Below are 15,450 nucleotides of genomic sequence, written 5' to 3' on the forward strand. Positions count from 1 at the left end.
ATAAATATAACACTGCCACCATGTGGAGATATTTGGCATGCACACCAAACACACCAAAGAACCTGCCTGTGTGCATCCATTCATACAGATACTGTGCATAGGTGAGTGTCCATCCATGCTGCATGTCCTAACAGCCTTCTATAGTCCAGACCAAAGGCAGACTAGTAGAGGGCGGAGTGTGGATCACACTGTCAGCCAATGAGGAGCAGGTGTGAGGCTCTCTTGGCCAATGACAGTGCACTGATAGTGGTGAGGAACACATTTACTAACAACAATGCTGTCTGGTGTTTGTGCGTAGGGTCGGGAGTACATATGTTAATGCTGTCACATGCAGCACATTTATGCACATTTTCTATGTTCATGAAGCTTCACTTTCAAAGAGGATGTTGCATTTTGCTCCTGTTCGTGCCGGAGGAACATGAGCTACTTTCCTGTTTGTGCTCTTAAGTCGAATGCAAATGCTGCAAATGTCAGACTTTGCTGGTCTGACCTTTGCTGCAGGTGCTGCAAAATCCTCAGAAACTGAATAGTTCCTTTATATTGAAACCATATGTTGTCCCTTTAAGTTTTACATTTACGCGTGTGAGACAGGAAGAAGTAGGAAGTCAGCGAGTGAGAGGAGTTAGAGAAATAAAAACATGTTCATTTAGGTGGCATATAACAGCAAGCAAATCTAGCTGGTTCAACTGCATACCACTGAGAGCCTTTGTTAGTAAATCAGATTAATTTGTGGAAGCTCAGCAGAGATCCACAAACAATCCTAATGCAACAAGTAAAGTGAGTGTGATGCAAGCTGGCGTGAAGTAGTAGAAGAAGAGACGGAGCAGGCAGGAGAGCTACCTTGAGATAGTGGATATTTAACTGGCAGGCCTAGAAGAAAGAAGAAACTCACTTATTAGTGTGGTCAGAGGTAAGCTGGTGTGTGCATGTGTGTCTCTGCTGGGAGGGAGACAGTGACAGAATACACATGTGGACAGACGAGTTATTATCTCTATATCTGTTTCACCTACCAGCAAACAATAAAGTCAATCTAAGGCATGACTACACAACAGAATAAATCCTTTTCTGTCACATCTGGTTGGATCTCTGCAGCCAGCTTGCTGCTAGTTTCCACGGCAACTGCACAGTTGTGTGAAGACGCTAGCCTCGGAGGAAAGTCAAGGTCAGCGTTGCACGGTGCGGAGAGGAATGGAAAAATTAAAAACAACAAGACTCAGTGTGTGACTGCTGTAAGCAGTTGACATTTACACTCAGTATTAAAACATCTGTACACACACACAGAGCTAGACTTTAATAAAAATGCCTGTTCTCTCCCATCTCCTCCTTCTCAGTTGAATGTTATACGTCTTTGCACTTCTTTACACTGCAGCATTTAATATAGCAGCCACCTTCTAACCTGCATGTTAATAATATGGACGCCAAGAAATTATAAGCTCCTTTTTTTAAAGTGTCACTGTACCTGACAGATCACTGATTGCAGTACACAGACCGGCCACTAGAGAGCAACATTTGCATAACTTCTACTTTAGTACAAATCACTTATACATTACTGCCAACCATTTTCCAAGCAAAGAACAGTGTTTTTGATTTTTCTCTTTTCATGCACGCCCTCAAAGAGTCTCAAAACGTGCACAATGAATGATTCTATTTACTTTTAATTTCAGTCAAACTTTCATTATTTTTTACACTAATAAAAGCAACCATGGTGTTCACTGTGGAGTCTGACAATAAGGTAATGAAGAGCAGGTGTGAAGATATAATATGTAAGGAATAAATGATTTTAAGTAAATTGAAAAAAAAAAAAAACACGCAACAGGACTGATGTGGTCCAAGAACCATGATTGAGAGAGGCCCTGGATAATATTAAGGGAAAATAAGACAAAATAGGTAAATTAAATCAAAGATGACAATTAGCAAGCAGGAAAAAGCTCAATATAAATCAGTCAATAAGGTTACTTGGTGTTTGCCTGGTTTAATAGAAATGTGGGCTAAATTAGATGACAAAAACAGTTTCTTAAATCCTGTGTTTTGTTGTTTTAGTTTTGGCAGATTTAGGACGTACCCAAAGTAAATTGAAAGTTGTTCTTGTTCTCTTTCTTGAAATGTAACACTCTAAAGTTTTATTTCCAGTCAGAATCACTGTAACTGCTCCTAGCATTTACTAATAGAAGTCTGAACACACTGAAGTAGAAAGTTTTTATTTTCACCATGAATATCTTGCAAACATTTTTCAAAGGGTATGTCAATGTGTTCTCCAGGAAAAAGTTCATTTACTATATTCATCTAGATAAATATCTGTATTTATACTAATGCAATCTATATTTCGGTTATCTATGTTTATATTTAGGCCATTTACTATATAATTTCATTTCTGCGTAATACTCCTATTCTTTTGGTTGTAAAGCTACTCACTGAAGCAGTCATTTTCAGAATATAAGAAGCGCCAGTCATCTGCACAATCAGTTGCACTTGGCTCGATCTTTAAGCAAAAGAAGAGAATGAGGCAGCTCCTTTCAACTCGGGCTCAAGGGGGATGGCCGACTAGATCAACATATTCAACTAAACAACCCTTCTGCCCCTGAACTTTCTCTGCTTATCGAGGAAGGAGGGGGGGGTTGGCAGGTTGGCTTATGAGGGTGGCATCCCCCCTCATATCGCCTACTGGCTGTAACTCACACTGTCGTTATAGCAGTTGCAGAAACAAGTGCTCTGCTGGAAACAGCTGTATATCAGTGTCCAGTGAGGGCAAGGAAAGACAGCTGAATCTTTAAAGCTGGTAATGTGAACAACAACAGAAACCCTTTCTGGACTCCTGGACCGTCTATATGATTTCTCCTTCTGTAGACTGAGCCTAGAAGTAATTCTGCAATGAAATGGACAGTCATGATTGGTTATTTTAGCAGAAACTGTTAGTGCTAATCTTCTTTTAGACCTCCATATAACTGCTAGGTTTGGATTGGACTTCATGAAAAGTAGTCTGGCCTTTATTGCTTTGGCACAAGTAGATGCTGTTTGTAGCGGTTTCCACTGACAGGGGTGAGTATCATGACTTATTATCTGCAGCTGCACTTGCACCTCTTAAATCAGGCCACTGGGAACTTGTTTTCTTTGCCAACTGCAAGCTTGTATTGTATATATACATACATATGGGATTTTTCTTTATAAGCAAGAACGCTCACTTCTAATGCCAGAAGAAAGTGATCTCCCTCTCGGGCACACAGGGTGAAAAGCACAAGTGGGACGAGGTTACCATGGTGACAGGAGAGAGGAACGCATTTTGCTGAAGTGAGTGTGACAAAGAAAACCTACTTAGGCTCTTATGAAATGTTACAGATTCACAACCCGAGTCGACCTCCCCCCCTCTGCCCTCACCTCAAACTTCTGCCGGAGCTCCAGGTTGACGTCATCCACCTCGGGGATAGGGACGTTGTAATACTCTCCCTCCTCCTGGTTCAGCAGCTTGTACCTGGGAGAGAAAAAAGATGGAAGGTAGTGAGTTTATTTCTTCATTTACTTTCCTCTTAATCCATCTTCCACGCATCTTTTCCTCAGTCGATGCCACACAGCGATAAAACTTCACATCTCTGCACCACATCAGTCATAAGTCTTTGAGTGTGTGCAGGCCTGCTCTCTGCCAACAGAGGCAGCTTCGCTGTCCTCTCCAATGTCCTCTCAGCCACCTGTCTGATGACCTGGAGCATGCAGCATGATACAAAGACAAGCACACGCAGACGCGCTCTTTCCGAGCTGCAGATGCCGAGGCGCAGGGTTTTCCTGAAGCTTCTAAATGAGCTTCAGTCAGCAGTCCATCAGGCTCGGTATGCTAACATGGAAGAGTGACTTTAACATCTCTGTGAGTGTGTGTTTATTAGTTTGAGACAAAGCAGGCAGACAAAGACAGAGAGATGAGGAAATGACGCCAGCGGGAACTGTTTGTCAGAGTGAATGGAGTTGGCTTTGGCCACCAGTGTTTTCATCTGTGCTGCTGCTGTAGTGACGCTGGTTGTGTAGTATCAAGTTGTATGTCTGTGTGTGTGTGTGTTTTTATACTATATATACTACTATTTATACTATTCATATACTCAGGCCTCCCTTGAAAGAGAGATCTCAGTCTGAATGGGCCTTCCGTGATCGTGACTCACTTTATATTCTACCAAGAAAATTCAGTTTTTTATACCTCGAGCCTCCTTTTATTTAAACAAATGGCCACCGTTACTACACTTTTGATCACTCGTCATTTTCAGCAACAGTTGTCGTCACACTGGCGCATTACTTCCCTGCCGGATATACTTGCCCGTATAAACGCATGTCATAACGTAATTCTGGATGCAATGACTTCCTCGCTTCAGAGAATCTGAGAATAAACAGGAGTGAAAGATCACTGACCATCCACAGTTGGGGGCTTTGATCAGCTCGGACACCCCAAATGACATGGAACCCATGAAGTCGTTCCGGGTGGTTCGGTCCCAGTCCCACACCTCAATGGACAGACGGCGGTCCTTATCTGACGCTTTCAGCTTACTGAATAGGTGCACAAGGGGCAAAGAGAAGCAACATGTGATGACAGAGGTATTTCATCGCTTTTCATGGATTGTTATACTTGAACTATACCTGTAAAACCCTCTAAAATGACCGTTCTATTCACACACGTACACAGAGGCACATCACAAGTAACAAACACACAGACTCACAAGGTGAAGGACTCGTTCCAGCAGGGGTTGAGGGAGGAACGGATGGTCCTGGTCTTCTGTTTGGTCTCATTCTTTGGGTCCGGGGTGAGTTTGAGTTTAACATAGGGGTCTGATAAACCATTTGGATCCATAGGAATCAGGTTCCTGGCTTCACCCACTAGAAAATGGAAGGGAGACAGACAGAGACAATGTTACCGTGTTTGTGTGTGTGTGTGTGCGTTTGAGCCCCGAGCCAGATTCATGACTCAACACTGACTCAAGGGTTAAAATGGACAATGTGAATCACTCCAAGGCCGAATCGCAAATGATCTGAGTTTCAGCCCAAGCAAACTCGCCTCTCTGCACTATATACGTGGACCTGATCTCACACACACATTTTGAGTTGTTGCAAGTTGATTTTTAAACCACACTGGCAAAAGAATTAAAACAAAGGATGCCTGAGAACTGAAACTTGGAACAAAAAATGCACTTTGGACGGTCAGCAGTACAGCCGGGCACCAAACCACAGTCATTTTTTTCCTGGAACAAATCAAAACGTCCCTGTAGCAGAGAGCATTTGGCAGGTAACTGCCAGTATCATGGTGTTGTTTATATATTGAATTATATTATAATTTTGGTCATTTCATTTAAGCAAAGTTTTGAAATTGGTGTAACACATGCAAAACCACACATAGATAGATAGATAGATAGATAGATAGATAGATAGATAGATAGATAGATAGATAGATAGATAGATAGATAGATAGTGTCACGGTCAGTTACTCAGCTAATGGCTCATCATATCAGACACCACATGCTCTGATAACAGGTGCTGCAATGCAAAACATGCTCTCAAGATTCCCTTGAAGTTGACAGTGTGAAGCAGCACCAACTGGATTACAACACTGGTGGGTGGGAGGCCACACGCAAACGCAAAATCAACAACAACAAAAAATACTACTCGCCTAAAAGTCTGTCTTGCACATTCTGCTGTAAAAGGAGTGCATATAAGGCAGGTGATAATAAACGGCTCTCTCCTCGGTGGAGGCAGTGGATAGTTTTCTTGTAGCGTACTCTCTCGCTGTCATTCGTGCACATGGTTAGGTAATAGGTGAGCAGATAATGTGAGGGAGGCGTGACGTTTCCCCGTGTGATAACTGACAAGTGGAAAAAAAAGGAGTGCTGTTACATAGCAACAGGAGTAGGGGGACGGGGCGGCGTGAGCATGCCACCTTCACCATGGCGACAACATCTACTGTAAGTGGCCAATGGGCCGACTCCAGCACAGCCCCAGTTAGCAACATCGTGTGAAAATGGACAACAAATGTCAGCTATAAGACAGCATGAAAAAGACAGAGACAAAGAAAGAAAGGCTACATAACCGAGAAAATAAATCTTTCTGACGGAGATGACACACGACAAAACTATAACAGACGGAGAACAGACACAGGATCCTCACACTGATCCTCTAAAATGCTGTTTACCAGCTCCAACCTCCCCACTCTGCATATTTAAATGTAATCAGACACAGTCCAGGAGGAAAAGGCTGTAATCTGCGTGTTTCAGAGAGTCAGTGTGAACTTTCACACAAGGACACATTCGCTGAGATTCTTCATTAAAACAGTGGTAATGTATTTTCGCTCCAAAGCATAAATATTCCAGGGCTGAGCACAAAGCGTAGGCAAAACATTAGAAAAGGCAATGTCATTTAGAGCCACCGCAGCTCTTTTAGCTCTGTCTTTGTGAGATTTAATCAGATTTGTTTGACATTTAGCTGTTTTTGGCAGTAATATTTGTGAGGCAACAAGCTTTTAAGGGATTAAGAGAAAAAAACAGCAATTTCTTGAATTTATTGTTTAAATACATTTGAAAATGCCAAAATTTACTTATTCCAGTTTTTCAGGTGTGAATATTTGCAGTTTTTTGTCATCTTCGAGGTATTAAACTGTCTTATGGTTTTGGTCAAATAAAGCAAGATTAATACACTACATATCAGATTAATCAAAAATGTAAATAATCGTTATTCGCTGTCCAAAAAGACTAAATGGCTTCTTCTGAGGGGAGAAAAATAAGATCTAAAACGTCATCTTCATCACTGTGCGCAGAGAAAAGCATAAGAAGAGAAGAAAGCGATGGAAAACATGAATTTATGGCCGAAACATGAATGAAAATAGTAGTTTTACGCTTTAAACTTAATTCAAGTGAGATTAAGGACGAGAAAAACAACATTTTAGACATATAATATCACAAAGTTAGAAAACACGAAGGACAATAAGGTGGTAATATTTCTTGTCGACTTCACAGTTTTCCATGCTGGTCCAGGTTCGTGCAGTAGAGGGCAGTGCAGGTCTCTGGGTTGCGTATCTGACAGAAAAAGCCAGAGTCAGAAGCTTTTTACCTTGTTCATGAATGTGTTGCTTCAACCTCACCGTTCACTCCTTATCCAATACAAATTCTCAGCTACAGTCATCCCCCTCCCTGTCTTTTTCTCTCTCTCTCTCTCTCTCTCTCTCTCTCTCTGTGTGTTTCTTTCTGTCTCTCGCTCACCCACAAGCCCCCCACACACACACTGACACAAATTCACACACGCAATAATAATAATAATAATAATAAAAAAGTACGAGGAGCAGAAGGAAAATCTCAGCATCCCACGTTCTCATCTAAATCCTCCCCTCTGCTGGCTGTGGCAGCGTTGAAGGCATCAGTCACTTCCATGGCAACGCTGGCGCCAAACAACGCCAAAGCAACTTCAACAAGCCTGTAAACACACTAATGAGGTACACACACACACACACACACAGATAAGCAAACACATGTAGAAAAACAGATGACGATGCATGGGCACTGGGCACAGGAATGTGTGTGCGAGTTACATACACAGTAACTGTATTTGTGCACATGTGCAGTCCCTCTCACTCACACACACACACACACACGCACATACACACACACACACAATGAAACATCATCATCAGCAGTGATCAAGGACCATCTCTGCTGTCTGTTGTTGCTTAGATACAACAAGAGCTGCTTGCCTTCTGCCTCCCCTCCCCTCGCTCCTGATGAGATAGTTACCAATAAAATTAGAGCGTGAGTGTGTTTTGTGTTTATCACTTGTTTGGGGTAAAGCAGACGTGATGCAGACAGAAAAGCAGATTATGTGCCTGTTAACTCGTTTAGAGACCAATCGCTGCTTCGCTGAAGAAGCAAAACTATCAGCGCGCATCCACTCTGCAACTGTCCTGCAGCCACCCTGCAGTGGAGCACGCAGAAGCGAAATGTTCTGCTTTTGGAAAAGTGGCAACTCGAACTCAAGAAGAAAGAGTGATGTTACTTTTAGAACCTGGATCCTTTGTAGAGATACTGAACGACAAAGTTCAAGTTCTTTCTTCTCCAAAATAAATCTAAAATAATAGTGTCTTTAAAGTGCTCATTGCCTGAGCTGAGGTGTAAACACCGTGCAACAGACAAAGCAGATGAAATGCTAGCATTATTTGCTGTATCTGAACCTAATATGTGCGTAATAAAAATATGCCACAGCTAAAAATGACATCTCATTTGGATCCTGGGGTGAGTGCGTGCGGGGCTGCGGTGGGCTGACAGTGTAATCTCCCGAAAAGGCTTTGAAATTCAAATGTGTTGTTGCATAACAATGCCATGTGCAACCAATGAATGCCTGATAATCTGGGGGAAGGCTGCACGGCCAAGCGGGCGCTGGATGGATCCCTGCGGTGCACTGCCAGAGATCTGGATGCAGACGTCACACACACACACACACACACACACACACACACACACACACACACACACAAAGTGGAGGGAAAAAGAGAGCTGAAATGACCTGAAGATTTCTATTTCTGCATGTGGTTGTTTCAAGGAAGAGCAATTACGAAGTGCCGGGTGTTAGAAGGAAATTATACTCTTCAGTAAAACATGCATGGTGTGTTTTTTTTTTTAAATTCCCAGACACTTTCGTAAAACAAAATTCATTGAGCTCTTTTCAGGGGTGTTTTTCTGTTCCGGTCTTTTTCCAGAGGGTTTGACTGAACTGTTGGATGATGAGATCTGCTAAGTCAACAACCAAAAGCAGAACAACACACACAAACAATATGCAGCACTGTACATGAAAACAACTGGCATTTCTTCAGCTGAGATGTGTTGCTGACACTTTACTTTAGTCTTTCAAAATCCAAAAATATAAGTACAATTGAACAGTGTTAACACACAGTACAGATTACATTTAATAAAAAGTCCTGTCCATGAATAGCACTGTGTAGCGTTTTCCCTTGCCTGCGTCAGCCTGGATGCTGCTGTAGGGGGCTAACGTTAGCTGTTAGCCTGTTGTCCAAACACACAAAATACAACTTATCCCAAAAGTCTTTTTTCTTAAATTTAAGAGTGAAAAATTTTGTTTTCAAAATACAATCAAATAAAGCCCATTTCACTTCTATCAAGTAAGTAAGCTAAGCAGCTAAACATGGTTATGTTACGTGTCTTCTACATGGCCCATCAGCTGAGGATGCTAACTTTTAACCTGGGACATGTAACATTAAAACGTCAGTCAGAGACGTGATTTCAGCTAACTCATGGAGCTAATGTTAGCTTAATGAGCTAGCCTGCTACAGCCGTTGTCATTGCAGTTGACAAAATCCGTGGCTAGAAATGTGAAGCCTGCTTCTGTCTGCGTACGTCAGAAATAAAGGACTTAATCTAAAAAAAATACAAATATTTGTAATTGTAAATCTTCCGCTGTTTGCACTGTAAAAAGCATATCTGTGCTATGAAATACGATACGTAGCTACACAGATACACAAGCTTTAGGGCTGGTTATTGATTTGATTTCTCCCAGAGCTTTCAGCCACATATTATTTTTTATTATCGAATATCTTTTTATTCCTCACAGAAAGAAACAATACGCTTGTTGTTGCTTAAAATTACCTTGTGCTACAGTGTATTACAGACATTTACTGTTCATATAATGATTATAAATGCTACATGATTAGTTTAGTGAGTGGGATCCTGATATTTCTGAAAAACCTCTCAGAATAAAAAGCGTAATATCAGTTATTAAGCATTTATTTGTGCAACAGGCCTGATGGGGCTGTGAGTTGTGTCACTGGAGGGAAAAATGTATTCTTGTTCAACTGTGCTCTAAACCTGAGGCGAGCACGTCAGTAGCAGGCAATCTCACCCTGAGTAAACCTCTGTGTGCTCACTTTGGCCCGATCCTCAGATGCCCTATGAGTGTGTGTGTGTGTGTGTGTGTGTGTGTGTGTGTGTGTGTGTGTGTGTGTTTGTATCTATTTAGGCAGGTCATGGAGGGACGTGTACATGTCTACATTCCCTCAAAACCCTAGAATAAACCTCTTCTCATGAGAAGGATAAATTACTAACATATCAAACAAGGTAGAAGAAGAGGATGTAGACGAAGAAGAAGGGAATGAGATTTTACTAAACTGAGCAATGTTTCGGCTTGGAAACTAGAGGAAGATAGAAAAAGAGGCAGATGTTGATGTCTTATTGAGGAATACAGGGAAGGAAGAAGAAGAACATGACCGAACTGACAGGAGGTCAGCAAGTATGAAGGGAAATGACGATGACGAGGGCGGGGGGAGACACTCTGAGGTCTCCTAGGAACAGGTGGGGGAAGATAACAGGAAATGTCAATATTGTAAGGAGGGATGGCGAGGAGAGATAGAAGGAAGAGAGGAGAGGAGGTGGGTTATGGAGGGAGAGAGAGAGAAGGACCGGGAGATGTGTCTGTTTCTTTGCTGGAAAGATTTAATCAAGTTCACATCAGTGCGGTGAACCACAAACGGCCGACACTTGTCTGTGGGAGCCAGAGGGGAGCCGGAGAACAAGCTGAGGCTTCGCTGTTCAGACCGCTGCCATTAGAGAGGGGAAAAAACATCTGAAGCAAACAAACCTCTGCAGAACATACCCCTCCTCCGCCTCCTCTCCCCCCCTGTATGGTTCTCAGTACTGATCTTTATCTTTGTTCCTCTTTCTTCCTCATGCACACTGTCAATCACAGTCCATATGCTTTGTCTCAACTGGCCCTCCATTATCATCATGTCACTTCTGCCTTTGTATCCTTTAAAAAGAATCTGGATGTATTTCACGCATTTTTTCCTGACAGACGAAGGAGGAAGAGAGAGTTTCATTCACATTAATGTGAAGTCTCCCCCCATTTGACTCCACATCTGTTTTTGGATACTGAACAATGTGCACATTACTTTCATTTTAAAACAGATGCAGTCTTAAAAATGGTTTTATATTAACAGTGAATCAAACATCTATGCGTAACATGAACGGTGTCATTCATAGTGATGAACACTTGCATGATTACCACCTGTCCTCACCTCTATGGAGCATTTTAGTATCTTTCAGCTAATTCTTTTAGCTTTTTGGGCCCTCAACGTGTCTCATCGTTATCATTTAAAAGAGCAGGCATCTGTTTACTGCAGATAAAAGCTTAGTCAGAGATCTGCACCAAATCATAGACAGGCAGCAGGGGCGACTAGCTGGTGAACGTAACTGAGCATTTAGGGGCTAAAGAATAAGATATTTCCCAGAGGAGTTGGCGGAGACCAAAACCAGAGCTAACTGGGATTCAGCAGGTGCACGGAAACAGAATGCAGCTTTAACCTTGTGCAATGAGTGAGTGAGCATCTTTTAAGGGTTAGTGCAGAAATTATTAGTCAATTAACTGATTAGTTGGCTGACACACTATAATTGACAGCAACTTCTGGCTGTGATTCAGTTTTTACATTTTTGGCTAAATGCCGCACGTGAAAAACACTTGTTGCAGCTCTGGTAAAGAGAGCTCGAGCAGCCGATGATGATGAACAGACACAGAAGTCCGGAATCTGTTTTTAAACATCAGACGCCACATATGCCAGCAGCAGGTGCTGCAGAACACGCTGTCGTACGCTTACTTGAAGTTGACAGTGTGAAGCGGCAGCAACACTTTCACAAACGCTGGAACACTGGTGGGTGTTCTGATGTGTGTACGCATAAAACGGAGGACAACAGCACATCAGTTTAACATGGCAACAGCCGTCTCTCCCGCTCTCTCCGTGAATTTTAGCCACGCAGCTCAGTTTCAGCTGTGTCCATTTTGCCTAATCTGAAAAGACTGAGGAAACCATGTCAATGAGGCCGCCGCCGCTATTCTGCCTTATTTCCTCGCTCTCGCTGACGGTGGTCATCACATCAAAGACCTTGCTCGGCACTAAAGCGGACAAAAGAGCTGGATGTCGTGCGCAGCAGGGCAAGCCACGAGACTCCAACATAATAAACTGAAAAGCAATACAAACGCAGCAAACACATGATGTAAGACTGCTGCGAATATAACTTCCTCTCTTTTTGCATTTCTGTCCATCCCCAAACAGGCAAACAAACACATTTTTATGAAAGCAATATTTCCACGTCAATCACATCTGCCACTCTTCCTGCTGTAGCTGGAGGTTATTCCTGTCTGATCCCAGCTGAGTTAAAAACACGTTATTGGCCTCAGCACTCATATTCCCTGACCACCACTGTCTCGCCAGGTTTGGTGTGTGTGTGTGTGTGTGTGTGTGTGTGTGTGTGTGTGACACAGAGAGAGAGGTTGTGGAAGTGACCCAGCAGTCATTTCTCTTCCTGCCAGAGGGGTTTTAACACCGGAGAGTCGTCCACTCCAGGTGCTGCTCTTGACTGACAGGACAATTTGGAGGCGTCGAGCAAACACACACACACACAGGTTATGACGGCAGCCCTGACTTCATCTTCGTGCTGACGCAGGTGCACGCCGCTCTGTTTCCAGAGATCTCTACAGGTGAACTGTGTTTACAGATTCAGATGACGTTTCCTTTGCTTTCGTTGCAGGTGAAGCACAGTGTCCGACCATTTCAAAACTCAAAACTTTTAATTGTGTTTATTTTTTGGACAGCAGTCGTTGTCGCCGCAACTTCGCTGGTGACCTCGCTGATGTGTTAAAAACGGAAACGTGGAAGGTTGCTTGCTGCTTTTTGCTGAACGAAAACGTTGCCCCATAGAGCATGCACATCGCAGTCCTGCTCCGGCTGAGCGGGCTGACTTCCTGCTCACTCACAGAACACGTGTGTCACCCAGAAAATAAAGTCAGGATTTGGTTGTTTAAGACTTCAAATTTGATTGCAAAGAATGTTTTCTGTGGGTGTGTGTGTGTGTGTGTGTGTGTGTGTGTGTGCAGACAGACATATGCTACATATGTCATCTGCCACTAATGGAATTCACTTGAAGCAAATCTGAGGTTAATACCAGTTTGATCTTAGAACATTCAGGGGGCTGTAACTGCAGAATATGGTAGAAATGTAATATAATATTCCTAAGTATGTTTTCATTAGTGTATAATCACATGAAAATAAGAATTGTTGTGTTTTCATTACCTTAGAATGAGCTCTTTAAATCTATAGAGGGAGCGTGTCCTCCTCCTCGTAGCCCTACAAAGCCACATTGCTAACTCTCTTTTTCAATATTTGCCTTCCAGAGCACTGCGATCGTCTGCTGCTGGTTTATTGGAGGTTCCCAGCAACAGCCAAAAGAAAATATGGCATGCAGCCTTTTTCTATTACGCCCCGAAGCTCAAGAAACCGCACATTAGCCTTTAGCCTTGACCTTCCTGATACATGCTTGAAACTTCAGCACTTATGCACTGCTGCTCTTTTATTCTACTTGATTTTATGCACTCACACTGTACTATTATTCAGGACTGGATTTTATTTTCCATCCTATGCGTTCTCTTTAATCTACATTCAAACTTATTCTGTCTCATTTTTACTGTTATCATCAAGTGGGTTTTATTCTCCCTTTTATTTTACATAATGTTTCTGTTCATGTCCATTATATTGTCTTATGTGAAGCACTTGGTGCATGTGATTTCTTTGTTGTAAAGCACTATGAAAGGTGCTGTACAAATAAAGTTTATTATGATTATTATTATTCAACAGAGTCCACCATGTTTCTTGAGAAGCCCAGAACGGACAAATGAACTGGCTCTAGAGAGGATGTTTAATGTGTTTAATGCCCACCATCGGTTCTCCTACATGTTTGGTGAGGGAGGGTTGAGAAGAGGTGTATTCAGTTGGTTGTAATATGCAACCTCACCACTAGATGCCACTAAATCCTACACACTCGTCCTTTAAGAAGTTGATCATAATATGCAAACTAAAGACATTGGCAACAGAGTTAACCCTGCACTGACACAGGAGAAGTCTCTGTTGAGGAAAATAACATGTTCAGCATGGTGAAGGTGCAGGACAACATGCTCAGATATTGTCCCCCAGTATCCTTTCAGTGTCCCCTGAGTGAGTGACCACATGAGAGTGTCTGGCGACAAGCAGATTAGACACATGTTTCTGAGCAGTTCATTAACGCGAGTTGAAGCCGCCCAAAGCAGACGAGAGATGTGAATAAACCAGAGATTTCTTTCAATGTTCTGAAAATCAACCACTCACAGTCACATCAGGGGGCCTCTTGCTCACGTCACTCTGAGACTGAGAAGCCTCAAGTGCTGCACGACACAAAACCACACTCTGAGAACGAGACCAACCTGTGACGTGTAGCCTGTCCAAGCTGACCTCGATCTTCAGGAAGAGGCGACCGCGGCGCTCCGTGTGGTCCGTCCCACACAGGCTTGGCACATTGACCACACACTGCTTGTGCACGTTCATGTCGCAGGCTAGAAAGAGGCAGAAAGACGCAGACTGTTGAGCTGAACTGTAGAGGATTATTTCTTGAACTACTGATGTTAACAGTAAAAACTGCATTTCAGGGTGAATCATGCATATAAAGGGAGGACCGGAGAGTGTGGTTGATTGCACATTAGACTGAATTTAAAAAGCTTCATGCAGTATGTGATACATTTTGGGGTGGAAAATGCTCTGCCTTTGAAGAAAATGTGTAAACAGAGTTGCTGTAGTGGAGAAAAGAAGTTATACTACAGATAATTCAATGACAGCAGACAAAGTAAGCACATAATAACGTCTTGCAGGGAGCTCTGCTGAATTGCTGTAGTGAACAAAAAATAGTGGACAAATGATAAATTGAATAAATAAAAACAGACCATTTGAAAGACTTTTTATATCAACACACAAAAAGTTGTGGTTTTGTACTCAGTAAACCCTACACTTAACAATGCTCTGGAAGGTAAAATGTTCTTCACTAAGAATGAAGATTAAGACACGAGTAGAAGCGAGTAGCTTACAGCAGACTGCAGAAGTAACATCTAAGAGCTTAAGTGATCACATGATGAATCACATGTATGCTCTGACCAGAAATAGCCAATCAGATACAAGGATTCACTTCACATCGTCGGAGCGAAGTGAATCACTTCGTGAAAACAGAACTATTTTTTAAGTAAATTTTCTCTGTGTGAACTCTCGAATCAACAACAATCGAGCATGTTTACAATATATAAAAACGGATGAAATAACAGGAAACAAAAAGACAACCAAAGTGGAGCAGGGAGGTAACTTGTGCTGCTGGTGGAGGTGGGGCATGAGAGTAACGGCTATTTAGTGCAAAGTGACTGCAAACAAAATCAAATTCAGCTTCATTCGTGTTGTTTGCAGCCTTGAGGGATGCAAAATGTGGGTTTTGCAGCAGCTGCAGGCCAATATGACCATATACCACTTCAGATAACATATTATTCATAATGGCCCGTGATATATTGTACAGTCATTCTAAAACATGTCTCAGAGGGCGTTTGCTCACCTCTGTTTCTGGACTGCAGCCAACTTCTGTGCAGCTCTCTCTG

The 15,450-nt window shown here is 42.5% G+C and overlaps 1 protein-coding gene across 2 annotated transcripts in view; it reads right to left on the reverse strand.

The window, feature by feature from the left end:
* prkcab (protein kinase C, alpha, b) overlaps positions 1–15,450 on the reverse strand; it is a 104,693-nt gene that overhangs the window by 16,196 nt on the left and 73,047 nt on the right. Inside the window, exons 5-9 of one of the 2 annotated variants that reach the window (XM_041956185.1) lie at positions 14,245–14,373; positions 4,692–4,848; positions 4,387–4,521; positions 3,373–3,466; positions 841–870 (exon numbers count right to left, since the gene is read on the reverse strand). In XM_041956185.1, coding sequence (XP_041812119.1) covers positions 841–870; positions 3,373–3,466; positions 4,387–4,521; positions 4,692–4,848; positions 14,245–14,373 — 545 coding nt within the window. The remainder of the gene's footprint in view (positions 1–840; positions 871–3,372; positions 3,467–4,386; positions 4,522–4,691; positions 4,849–14,244; positions 14,374–15,450) is intronic. The other variant, XM_041956186.1, reaches the window with a different exon arrangement.

This window comes from Chelmon rostratus, chromosome 17, assembly GCF_017976325.1.
Source record: "Chelmon rostratus isolate fCheRos1 chromosome 17, fCheRos1.pri, whole genome shotgun sequence".
In the NCBI taxonomy this organism is placed as follows: domain Eukaryota; kingdom Metazoa; phylum Chordata; class Actinopteri; order Chaetodontiformes; family Chaetodontidae; genus Chelmon; species Chelmon rostratus.